This window comes from Polypterus senegalus, chromosome 4 (assembly GCF_016835505.1).
Source record: "Polypterus senegalus isolate Bchr_013 chromosome 4, ASM1683550v1, whole genome shotgun sequence".
NCBI classification, from domain to species: domain Eukaryota; kingdom Metazoa; phylum Chordata; class Cladistia; order Polypteriformes; family Polypteridae; genus Polypterus; species Polypterus senegalus.
In genome coordinates, this window is record NC_053157.1 from 235,571,083 (window position 1) to 235,584,514 (window position 13,432).

Consider the following 13,432-nt stretch of genomic DNA (forward strand, 5'->3'; position numbering starts at 1 on the left):
TAATAGAATAAGACCAATCTCTTGGGCTGCGTCCATCGCTGAAGATGGCATATCCACTGCAGGTTCATGTTAAAGAAGAAGAACAAGACGGATAGACACAGTTATTGGTGCAAAGGGGGGACACACCAGATACTGAAAGCAAAGGTTCACATACTTTTGCCACTCACAAACATGTAATATTCGATCATTTTCCTCAATAAATAAATGACCAAGTATAATATTTTTGTCTCATTTGTTTAACTGGTTTCTCTTTATCTACTTTTAGGACTTGAGTGAAAATCTGATGATGTTTTAGGTCATATTTATGCAGAAATCTAGACAATTCTAAAGGGTTCACAAACTTTCAAACACAACTGTATGTCCCTGTTACGGACAGCAGATGATGAGACGCAGAGGCACACAGCAGGGAGATAAATGATGAACAACAGAGTATGGCAATGCATCTGATGTTTTAGGTCATGAATTTTCTAGGCAGGGAATTGTAGAGGCTCATTGGAGGAGGAGAAGGAGAATGAAAATGAAGTATGGCAAGTATATTACCTGTAACAAATTCGTACACAGACAAAAGTAGACAAGAAACACAACAGTTGACTACTGCAGTGTGTGCCAGGTGCCATGTTGCTTCAATCATAAAAATGTAACCATGATCTGTGACTATTGTGCCAAGTGTGTAACTATATTGTAGCAGGCCCCGGTCAGGATGCCCCTTCTGTACTTGGTCCGGGGGAACAGCCATGGGAAAAACACAGTACTTCTCCCAGAATGCTTGGTGGCAGCCCCCCGGGTGACGGTGGTACCTCAGATACCCATAGGACACCCTGGGAGATGGAGTTCTCCACAGTCCTGCAGGGATCCAGGGTGGCCGCCAGGGGACGCTGCAGGGGGTCCTGAGCCCGTCTGGGCGCTTCTTCAGCCTCACCCAGGAGTGCAACCGGAAACGGGTTATCAAGCACCTGGAGCACTTCTGGGTGGACTATAAAAGGAGCCAACAGCCACCACTTCGGGAGCCATAGTCAGGAGGAGGGAGACAATGCTTGTAGGGACGAGTGGTGGAGAAGAAAGAAAAGGAGTTTATTTGTGTTTGTGCTTAGTGTGGGACCGTGTTGTGCCAGAGGGACACAGGGAAGACGTGGCCCCCAGGTGAAGAAAAATAAGTTTATTTTTACGCATACTTCCGGTGTCAGTCTGTGTCGGGTCTACACTGATATATCGCCTTTTCCACAATTTCCATCCATCCATTATCCAACCCACTATATCCTAACGACAGGATCACTGGGGTCTGCTGGAGACAATCCCAGCTAACACTGGGCACATGGCAGGAAACAAACGCCGGGTAGGGCGCCAGCCCACCGCAGGGCAACACACACATATACCAAGCACACACTAGGGACAATTTAGAATCACCAATGCACCTAACCTGCATGTCTTTGGACTGTGGGAGGAAACCGGAGTACCCAGAGGAAACTGCACCACCATGCAACCCTTTTCCACAATATATAAATAGTAAAAGTATAACAACTCATTTTAAAAAGAAGTAAAATGTTCAGTGGAGAAGTTTCAATAAAAGATTGGACAGAGATAGATACATACATTGAAAAATACCTGTGTTTGGCGGGTCTCTATAGACCCAGATGTGTAATAGTGTCAGCTAAACTCGACGGTTAACTAAACTCATTGTATCATTACAGATTGTCTACAGAATGTTGGATTCTCCCCATCTTCATTCACTGAGAATTCTCCTCAGTGCAGACTGCAACACAAACGGGAAAAGGAGGAGAAGATAAAGAAACCAACAAAAGGATCAGCAAATTTGACAGCATCCTCTTTGCATTCCAGTTCTCTTCCTGCAAGAGAAGCCATCAGCACCGACAAACAACAAAGGCATAATACAGATCAAGAAGCTTTGTGTGTTGGCCAAGAGTGTGGACAAGCTTATAAAAGCAAATCTGAATATAAAGATCTTAAGTCAAATTGTACAACACCAAAGCTGTTTTGCTGTTCTGAATGTGGCAAACGATTTTCGGACATTTACAATCTCCAAAGACATACAAGAATTCACACTGGAGAGAAGCCATATGGCTGTGCCGATTGTGGTAAAAGATTCATTAAAAGTAGCAGTCTAAAGAACCACACAAGAATTCACACAGGAGAGAAGCCTTATTGCTGTTCAGAATGTGGGAAAAGTTTTACAGAGAGTACCCATCTGCAGAAACACAAAAAACGAATTCACACGGGTGAAAAGCCTCACTGCTGTGCTGAATGTGGCAAACAATTTTACGACAGCTACAGACTCCAAAAACATAAAAGAATCCACACTGGAGAAAAGCCTTATGGCTGTGCTGAATGTGGCAAACGATTTGCTGACCGTAGCCGTCTTCACACCCACACAAGAATGCATAATGGAGAAAAGCCATATTGCTGTTCTGAATGTGGGAAACTATTTTCTGATATCTACAAGCTCCAAATTCATACGAGAATCCACACTGCAGAGAAGCCATATGGCTGTGCCGATTGTGGAAAAAGATTCAATCAAAGTAGCCGTCTTCAGAGCCACACAAGAATTCACACGGGAGAGAAGCCATATGGTTGTTCTGAATGTGGGAAAAGATTCAATGACAGTAGCAACCTTCAGAAGCACAAACGAATTCACACAGGAGAAAAACATCATTGCTGCCCTGATTGTGGGAAACAATTCTATGACAGTTACAAGCTCCAAAGACATAAAAGAATCCACACTGGAGAAAAGCCTTATGGTTGTGCTGAATGTGGCAAAAGATTCACGGACAGTAGCAATCTTCAGAGCCACGTGAGGGTTCATACTGGAATTAAGCCATATTGCTGTTCTGAATGTGGCAAAAGGTTTACAGAGAGCAGCAGTCTCCGTGAGCACATCCAGATTCATACTGGAGAGAAGGCATATGGCTGTTCTGAATGTGGAAAACGATTCACAAGGAATAGTGGTCTTCTGAGGCACATGCAAATTCATGCTCAATAGAAGCTGTATTGCTGTTAACATTCATTTTTACTGATTAAATATGATTATTTATTGATTTACATTAAATGACTTATGTGCTTGTTAGCTGTTAGCCTTTGCCTTTTAGCACTCCTAGAAAACATTTTAAGTAAAGTCACTTGATCCATTCCCTGCTGCTATTTTAGTACAAGAACAAGTATTGTCAATGTCAATCTATACTAATAAAAGGCAAAGCCCTCACTGACTCACTCACTCATCACTAATTCTCCAACTTCCCGTGTAGGTAGAAGGCTGACATTTGACAGGCTCATTCCTTACAGCTTACTTACAAAAGTTAAGCAGGTTTCATTTCGAATTTCTACGCCAGTAACGGTCAACAACGCCCGCCATGTTGAACTTTCTTATTCATGGCCCCATCTTCACGAAATTTGGTAGGTGGCTTCCCTGCGCTAACCGAAACCAATGTACTTACTTATTTCAGTGGTATGATGCCACTGTCAGCCGCCATATTAAACTTTTCAACAGTCTTTGTTACTTATGGGCCCATCTTCAAGAAATTTGGTACGCGGGTTCCCAACGCTAACTGAATCCTACTTACGTACATATATATGTCCATAGCATGCATCTCGTCACCGCAGGAGGCGGCGCTGGGTCCCCATCCCAACGCCTCCCACGTTGTTGGCTGCCTGCCTATATAAGACCGTCCATCGCTCCAGTCTCTTCATTCCCTTCCTTGCTTCGCCACGGGATTCACGTCTCCCTGCTGATAACTACAGCCTTTTTATTTAATCCACGGCTTCTCCGCTGTTTTATTGTTCATTTATTACGATTATAGTTATTGTGTAGGTATTTTAGACTTTCTTTACATTGTTCAGGTACCCATTTCATTTATCATTCCAACCGTAACCCTATTAACATGTCTATCGAGATGATCACCATCGATCAAAGAACTGTCACTTACCGAGTGGTTTCCATGCCCGGAGATGGCACCTACCTTTTCCATTCTCTTTGTTAAATATTGCACGGCCATATCAGGCTCACTCTTGATATCCAGAGGAACATTGTGTCTTATGTATTGAATGACTGGGACAGGTTCAAGGTGTGGACTGATGATGGTACAGGAGATAATTAGACTACACAGGAGCACTAGAAGAGTGAAATGCTTAAGCCCTTCACCTATGGATCTGCATTTGAGTTGATGGCTGCCGCTAAATTGTTCGGTTGTCGCTTTCAAGTGTACCAAAATGGCCAAATATTTTACACCTTTCGACAACCGCCAATTCCTCTTAAACATCTTAGATTCACAGGTGACATAGTAGTACAGTAGTGGACACTTTGATGTTTATGAATGTTTAAACTCTTAAAAGCTGGATGTGAAGTTATCCATGAAACTGGTTGTGTGCTTACAACACTTGACAGATGCCAAATGTCACTTCAACACAACAAGTCCTGCAAATACTGTCGTAATTGAAACAAACCATGAAACTCAAACCGATTATGACAGCAGGAATCCAAGCTGTGAGATTTGAGACAAGATTACTGTTCACATGGCCGACTGTACGTTGCATGCTCAACAGTAAGCTCAGCGCACAGCTTGGTCATATTACAACTCACAATGTGGTATACAAAGAGATCCTTAACAAATAATTATTGGTATATTTTCCCTCAGTTTAAAAGGTTTAATTTTCTTCTTAATAAAAATGTTAATGCAGTACTTCGCCGCTGCGAAGCGTGGGTATTTTGCTAGTTTATTTATATTGCACATTTAAAACAACATAGGAATGCAGTGGCCAAAGTGCTTTACAATAATAGAATAAAAGAAAACATACAAATAACATAAATTGAAGTCAAATATATGAACATAAATAAAATAAATATTAAATAGATGTTATATAATCACAATGAGCAAACCATCAGTATTACTGAAGCTCACGGAATGTAAGTGAATAGAAATAAGTCGTTTTTAACAGCTCAATTGTTGACGATTCCTTTATGTGAGGAGTGTAAGAGTTACATTTGAACCCTGCTCTATGTGTGCAGCTGGCATGTGTCTGAGGCTCATATCCTTCTGAGCTCATGCTTAAAAGCTGACGCTATTATTTTTATTCACTATGGTAAAATATGTTTCCTGTTTTGAACGAAGCTGGATCATAATATATATAGTATATAGGCCATTGTTCTTTTTGAGGTTCACACAGCTCCCAAGAATAAAAATGTAAAATATACATTCAAAATGTCACGTACATCCTAACAAACAGGACTATCAATCAAGTTGTGGTCATCAAGGTATCAACATCTGCCTTATCCTGTTAGCAACTGGGTGTAACCAATCATGTTAAACGCTTTCTGAATTTGTAATGAATTCCTTTTAAAGAAAAATGACCTAATCAATGAATTGTATAAATATAGCCTGAGGACCTTTTTTTTTTTCCTTTGTAGCAATGTGACTAACATGTAAGATACTTGTTACCTCTTCAAAGATTTAGATAAAGAATAACGATTGACGCTTTCTCCTGCCTGTGTGTTTTTTAATTGCTTAATTTAAATCGGGACATTCCGGTGGGGGGTGTCTGTATGTATTCAGTTTTCTTCCACATGAGGTAAAGAGTTCCACAGGCGAGGAGCAGCAGCTGCAAACACTCTGTCTGCCCCTCTTAGTTTTAGACTCGGTACGAGGGACAACAAGAGACAACTGACCAGAAGATCTAAGCACTCTGGATGGCTGATGTAAAACACACAATTCAGATAAATAGGCAGCAGCAAGCCTATGTAAAGATTTAAAAACTAGCAACGAGATTTTAAAATCAATTCGAAAACTGACAGGCAGCCAGTGTAAAGAAGCTAATATTGAAGATACAGAATAAGACTTTCTTGCCCCAACTAGAAGGCGAGCGTCAGCATTCTGGACCAACTGTAACCTGCGTATCAGGGATTTGTTAATCCCAGAATACAGCGAGTTACTGTACAGTAATCCCTCCTTGATCACGGGAGTTGTGTTCCAGACCACCGCGATAGGTGAAAATCCGCAAAGTAGAAACCATATGTTTCTATGGTTATTTTTATATATTTTAGGCCCTTAGAAACTCTCCCACACTGTTTATAAATATTCTCCGTACAGTTATAGAGTAAACCCTCGTTTATCGCGGTTAATCTGCTTCAGACAGATAAATGAATTTCCACGAAGTAGGATTCTTTATTTATAAATTGTGGTCCCCGGCCGGGCTCCAGCTTGTGCCTCCTCCAGACCGCGAGGGGGCGTCCGTCCTGGTTCTGTTGGGGGCCGCAGGTAGAGGGCTTGGAAGCCCAGCCCTGTAGGGACCCGTGGCCACTGCCAGGCGGCGCCCCGATGCCGGTTTATCCCGTGTGGTCGCTGGCCGGGGCTGGAGCCCGGCTGGGACGCCTTGGAGGACCAGAGGAGGGCGTGTGCCTCCTCCAGACCGAGGGGCGCCCGTCCCTGGTTATGCAGGAGGCCTCGGGTAGGGGGCTTCGAAGCCCAGCCCTGTAGGGACCCGTGGCCACGCCCCAGTGCCTTATTGTCCCGGGAGCCCGGCACTTCCGCCACACCAGGAAGTGCCGGGGGGAAGACGACAGGGGACACCCGGACGGCTTCCGGGTGCGCAGGCACTTCCTACACAGGGTGTGGCTAACTCTAATTACCGGGAAGCAGATGGAGCCCATCCGGGTTCCCATAAGAGGGGCCGCCTCCCTCCAGTCATGGGTGGAAGTCGGAGGCAGTAATGCACGGAGCTTGAGAGAGGACAGAAGGCGGCCAGGAAGCAAGGCACAGAAACTGTGGGCCCTGGACTTTGGGGGATTCAGTGCCAGCAGCACTGGGGTTCGTGAGTGCACGTGACTTTTGTGGAATTGTATATAGTGTAAATAAACAGTGTGTGGGTGCAAAATATGTTGTCCATCTGTCTGTGCCGGGGCCAGCGTTCACAAAATCTAATATTTTTGCAGTTAGAGCATAGAAAACCTGCTTACAACCTTCTAAATACGTTTTTTAACATTATTAGAGCCCTCTAGACATGAAAGAACACCCATTAGTCAAAAGTTTAAACTGTGCTCCATGACAAGACAGAGATGACAGTTCTGTCTCACAATTAAAAGAATGCAAACATATCTTCCTCTTCAAAGGAGCGCCGTCAGGAGCAGAGAATGTCAGAGATATAGAGCGAGAAAAGCAAACGATCAAAAATCAATACGGTGCTGTTCGGGCTTTTAAGTATGTGAAGCATCGCGATAAAGCGGCCGCAATGAAGGGATCAATGTGAAGGTAGTCTTTCAGCATTTTTTAAAGGAGTGTCCGTATCCTCTAGGCCAGTGTGTGAACAGCCCCTCCGTCAGGAGCAGAGAATGTCAGAGAGAGAGAAAAGCAAACAATCAAAAATCAATATGGGCTGTTAGAGCTTTTAAATGTCGCGAAGCACAGCAGAAGAAGCATATCGAATATCATTGAGGAGTTTTATTTAATACGTAATATGTGCTCTGATTGGGTAGCTTCTCAGCCATCCGCCAATAGCGTCCCTTGTATGAAATCAACTGGGCAAACAAACTGAGGAAGCGTGTAGCATAAATTAAAAGACCTATTGTCTGCAGAAATCCGCGAACCAGCGAAAGATCCGTGATATATATTTAGATATGCTTACATTTAAAATCCGCGATGGAGTGAAGCCGCGAAAGTCAAACCACGATATAACGAGGGATCACTGTAAACAAGGTGAGATAAGATAAAAGCATGAGTAGCTTTCTCAAGATCCCTAGAAGATAAAAAAGGCCTGATCTTACCTAATAGTCGAAGGTGGAAAAAGCAACTCTTGACTACAGAATTAACGTGTTTCTCAAAAGAGAGGTTACTGTCAAAGATAACACCAAGACTGCCGACTTGAGGTTTGCAAACGGCAGAGAAAGAGCCGAGAAGACCAAGACCAATTTGGGCTTTAGCTGATGGACCCATTACAAGCACCTCTGTTTTATTTTGATTCAGATCAAGAAAATTATTAGCCATCCAGTATCTTAGTTCAGAAAGAGAGCTGTGCAGTTGATTCATTGCAGAGTTGCAGACGGGAATATAAACCTGAGTATCATCAGCATAACCGTGAAAAAAATTGTTACATTTCCTAAAAATAGCTCCAATACGGTGAAGGTATATAGAGAATAAAATAGAAAATAAGAAAACCAGTACAATCTAGTGTAGCAGAATGTAATGTAGGGTAAATGCTAAAAAGTATGTATAAGTCAGAAGTGCACGTTAGAACAAAAAGAGTGCCGGCGTAAATTATGTTGCTCACCCGGCCTCTAAGATTTTTCATGCATATGTTTGTCATCGTTATTCTGTTATGCTGATGTATTTTTATGAGAGTCTTTATTCCACCTGTCGCCAAAATCATGGTAAACACTTTCCCTCCTGATATTGGATAAGTTGCCCTGTCACTTGAACTGCCTTATGCCAATGTAAACCGACCTGAATCTTTCACTTAGAATAAATAGATTTTTATTGTTCTAGAGGAACAAAGGGGTGTGTGTTATAGTTGAAAGTTAACCCTTTCAGCCCTGGATGTTCTGTGTTTATGGTAAAAATTGTGAGATATTCTACCTTTGGGGTGTCTAGGAATCTCAAAAAAAAAAAAAATAAAATAATAATAATAATGACCACTATTATTATACAATAGCTGCAAAATACTTCAATACTAATTATTTCACTTCCTAGTTTCGTGGACTGCATGCCAGTTTTTCCAGTCTGCACTAATAATAGCACAGCCGGTTCCAATGGATGCAAACATACCTGTGCTTTATAAAAACGGCTGCATAAATATGTACTATTTAAGTGTATTTAAGAAGTGTTAACACAATCCGTGAGTGTCAATAAAGGTATTGTTCTCATCCTGGACTGGCTTTGTGGTTTACCTTTAACACTGCTCTGACTGTGGTAAATGATTTTCTGATGGTCGACATCATTGGCAGCATAAACAAGTTCATACTGTAAGGGAAGTTGTAATGCCGTTATGAATGGGGCAGAAGATTCTAACATAACAACAGTCTTCACTATCATTCGATAAATAAATAAGTTTTTGTTGCTTTAAATATGGTAAAGGAATCCATCCATCCATTATCTGACCCGTTATATCCCAGCCAACCCTGGGCACAAGGCAGGGAACAAACCCTGGGCAGGGCACACACACACCAAGCACACACTTGGGACAATTTAGAATTGCCAATGCACCGAACCTGCATGTCTGTGAACTGTGAGAAGAAACCCATACAGACATGGGGAGAACATGCAAACTCCACGCAGGGAGGACCCAGGAAGCTAACTGCGAGGCAGCAACGCTACCCACTGCGCCACTGTGCCACCCAGTAAAGGAATCTCTCTTTTAAATAATTTCCATGGGTGCTTAAGAATACCTGTAGAGAGTGGCCTTATTTTTGTAGTGTATGTGGCAAACGATTCTCAAGCAGCAGTGGACTTTCTAAACATCTCAAGGCTGTTTTAAATGTGTCGATTTGTTTCTCGGACAACAGCAGCCTCAATAGCCATATGATAATCCACACAGAAACAGCAGCATCGCACAAGTCACCGTCAAGACTTGCGAGTGAGGTTCACTCCTGTCCTGAAGGTTCGAAAGTAAGCAGACTAAGCCATTGTTGTGAAATTTAAGCAGAGAGAGAAGCCTTGAATTAGTAACGTGGAAAAATGAAGAAAGAAGGAATAAAGGGAGGATTGAAATGTAACTCTCCTAACTACTCAAATTTTCATGAGCAGTGTTGGGGTGTGGCACAGTAAAAGTAACATTAGGCCCTTCTCAAGCGGGGTCATTTTTGCTAAATCGCTTGTAATTCGACCTCTCGAAATTAGAATCATTGCTGTTATTGAACTATCTGGAGTATAAACACATGTTTGGTCTCTTTGTAAAGGTAACATTCTCTAGTTTCACCCTTAGTAGTCAGAATCACTGTAGGTGTGACTGATCAAAAGTTATGCACATTAGAACTCACAAAAAAAACGAATTTTTTTGTTCTCGCCTAAGTTTTTTTATGAAAATAAAGGAAAATAAAGCTGCAGTAGGTAGGTGGGGACAGAAACACACTATGTACCAACAGAATAACTTGTTGACTACTCACATTTCAAATTTGAAAAGAATACCTGTAAAAATGACATTTTTTACACCAGTTTTTATGTGGGCATGCCCAGGGGCTTTTTAGAGGGACCATTATCCACATTTTGGAACGTATGGAAAAGTGTAATAACTTTTGAATGCTTCAACCCACAGATATCAATGAGGGCTCTACTGAAAGCTTACACCTAAAGGAATCTATATCTACACACAGTGTCACTCTATTAGTTATGGAAATAATAAAAACAATAAAAAATACACATTTCTATGTAAAAATAGTCAATACAAGTCTTATGGGCCAAAAATATATTTATATTTTTTATTTTTTACTTTTTTTTTTATAAAATGCACACAAACTATATATATTTCTTTTACAAACTGTTACAACACAGCTCAGCGTTTTTCCATGTGCCACTTGATGGCAGCAATCACTAGCAAGCAGAAAGCACAAGGGCGTGTCACATGTCGCTCTCTGCCATTAGACATCTCCTGGGCCGGTTGAATACTTTCGCAGCGCAATACATGCATCTATTATTTAATCGAGCGTTTATTTACGTTTAAACTTCTACTTTTATTCATATTTAAAATGCGAAAAAACTTGGCGAAATCACAATAAACAACCACGCACCAACTCTGCAGACTGGCACAAATGCCACCTTCACGCAGCTCCGATCGTTTTGTTTACAAGTTAGTATGGCAAGTTACATATCAAAATGCTCGGCTGCTCATTGGCTGTAAGTTTTGAGTGTCAGTCACAGTGTCCAATCAAACTGGTAGATTCTACCAGGGTTTGGAGCTATACGTCATCCTTCAAGCTGTCTGTGACACTCGTTGGCTATACGAGGTGCCAGTCAACCCCAGACCCGTCGTAATTGGCCAACTTAGGTGTGAATCAGAAGCTAACACTTCCGTGTTTCATGTGGTAGCATGGTTATCGCCGACAGAAACAAATTACGTCTGATATGAGCAATATAAATGAAAAAAAAATTACGTAGGTGGTCTCAAGTTATGAAACGTTTTCTGGAGTTTTTGTCCCTTTGAGAATATATCGTGTGTTTTGGACCTAAATCGTTTTACTGGATTATATTCGCTGGAGCCTTACGGACACAATGGGATCAATACTGCTCGGAAATATTGATGTTTGACTTGCAGGGAGGGACAGTCAACTCTTAAAAGCATGTACTTCTCTGTAAAAAAGGCTTTAGTGTCAGTGCTGTGGTTGTTGTGTGTCAAAATGGTTTATATCATCGGAAAGACGAGACTTTGAAGTTTCATTTGATGGGTGGTATGTCGAGATGCATGGCAGATGGGCATGCACACATTACTGTAACGTTTTTAAAACGCTGTTATGTCCCGGGACCGGCACGTGTGCGCGTTTAGATAGATAGATAGATAGATAGATAGATAGATAGATAGATAGATAGATAGATAGATAGATAGATAGATAGATAGATAGATAGATACTTTATTAATCCCAAGGAGAAATTCACATACTCCAGCAGCAGCATACTGATAATAAAATGTATGTAGCCCAATTACTTTTTTAAAAGTAATGGGTAAACTAATCCATTTCTTAAATACATATTTTTTAAACTACCTTGCATTGCTTAAAAAAAAAATGAAACAAATATATGTTACCGTATTAATATAGGAGCTTATTCCCACCACTCAAAAAAGCACATGTTTTCCCTCAGATTGTGAAGATGCTCCCTACTTCTGTTGGTGTAACATCATTCACGCTCAAGCTCTGGTCGTCTGATGACATTTGAGGAGGAGGTTAACTGTGCAATCAAGACAAACTGACAAAAGTTATAAGTATAGTACATTTGATTTTGCATGAGCTGAGGGGCAAATTTAATCAGCCCACTTTAGAGTCATGGGGGGCCATAACAGCAGCATTTTCTGAAAGTCCAGATAAATAATATCATAAGCTCCACCTTGATCATATCCTTTTGTTCCTTTCCTCATGGAATTCCAGCATGTTAGTAAATTAAAACATGCCCTCCCTCTTCTTAGTTGCAGCAGGTAGACAAACATGCAGGCAATGCACTTACCTTGCTGTTTGCGTAATAATCCAGCAGAGCTGAAAAAAAAAAAAAAACTTAAAGATGAAATAAAATCAACAGCGATAGAATCCATAACGTCTCGACCGCGATCGCTAAAATAATTTGTAGAAATCTTTAATGGCATCCAAGCAGCCCAATGCAAAAATACAAGCTTCGTCCACGTGTTACAAGCAGTCTGAAAGACGCCAGCTGTTTCTATCAGTCTACCTACAAGGGTAAAGGTTAAAGGTTTTGGCAAACCCCCGCCTATTTTGGTACTTTTAAGAAATCGGTGTGTGTTTAAACACACAGAAATAATTAAATTGCCTTTTAAATATAGCTTAAATAACGAACCTACGTTATAAGCTAATGTTTAAAAAGAATTTGTAAAACGGTGTACACATATAGCGCTAAAATGCAAAAGAGCTCTAACAACAAAGTGGAAAAAGAATCAATACATTTGGGGATGAAACTTGCAATGAGAAACATACCTTTGTACCTTCTGGTAAGTACTGGCCAAACTTTGTTTTAAAAAGGGATTAATTGGATAAGTATGAAGTTAAAAACATGAGGCAGTTTCTCATAAGACAAAGAAAGATAATGATATGTTTAATTGGTTTAAAGTAAATCAAAATAGAATGTCTCCACTCTGTTTAAAACCTATAAACGTGCAAAACATTTTTCCTTTTAAACCCTCATCAAGTTTAAAGGAAAAATGCTCTTTTAATAATACTAAATAATAAGGGAGACAAGTTCTCGCGGATATGTAGCATATGCCCAATTGTGTATGAATGGAGGTTATGTATTTTCGGAACTCTTAAGGGAATGTATGGTGGCGCAGTGGTTAGCACACTTGCCCAGTGAAACGAGATAAAGGTTCAAGCATGTATGTTTTCCTTGTTAAGCCAGGATATTCTCTGTGACCGCGTAAAGTTTTGTGGGAATACTTTCTTGTTGTGGACTTGTGCTGCGTGATTTCTCCACGAGTGGATTTTTCTTGATTGCCGCTGAATTTACGAATCGCCACGGACAATATTTTGCCCTTGCTGCCGCTGAACCGTGATGTTCGCCACGAAATTTCCATGATCTGGAAAATCGCGCGTATGAAACTGAGGTAAGAAACATTCCTAACATGTTCAGTAATATCAGCTTGCGGCCTGAGATGTTGTTTGATTAATAAGAGGCATGAAGGAAAAGACGCGTTTACGTATGTTGCATCGTGAAGCCCTATAGATAAAAAAAAGCACAACCTCGAGTGAGTTTATAGCACGTTTAATAGAAATCGAGAACTTTATTCT

General features: G+C 41.0%; 1 protein-coding gene across 1 annotated transcript; it reads left to right on the forward strand.

Annotated features, from left to right (window-relative positions):
- Positions 1-1,669: 1,669 nt before the first annotated feature.
- LOC120528687 (gastrula zinc finger protein XlCGF26.1-like) lies at positions 1,670-3,247 on the forward strand (the record flags this gene model as incomplete). Its single annotated transcript, XM_039752847.1, has 1 exon — positions 1,670-3,247. A coding segment is annotated over one exon (1,326 nt), but the record flags the coding sequence as incomplete, so codon positions are not given.
- Positions 3,248-13,432: the final 10,185 nt, after the last annotated feature.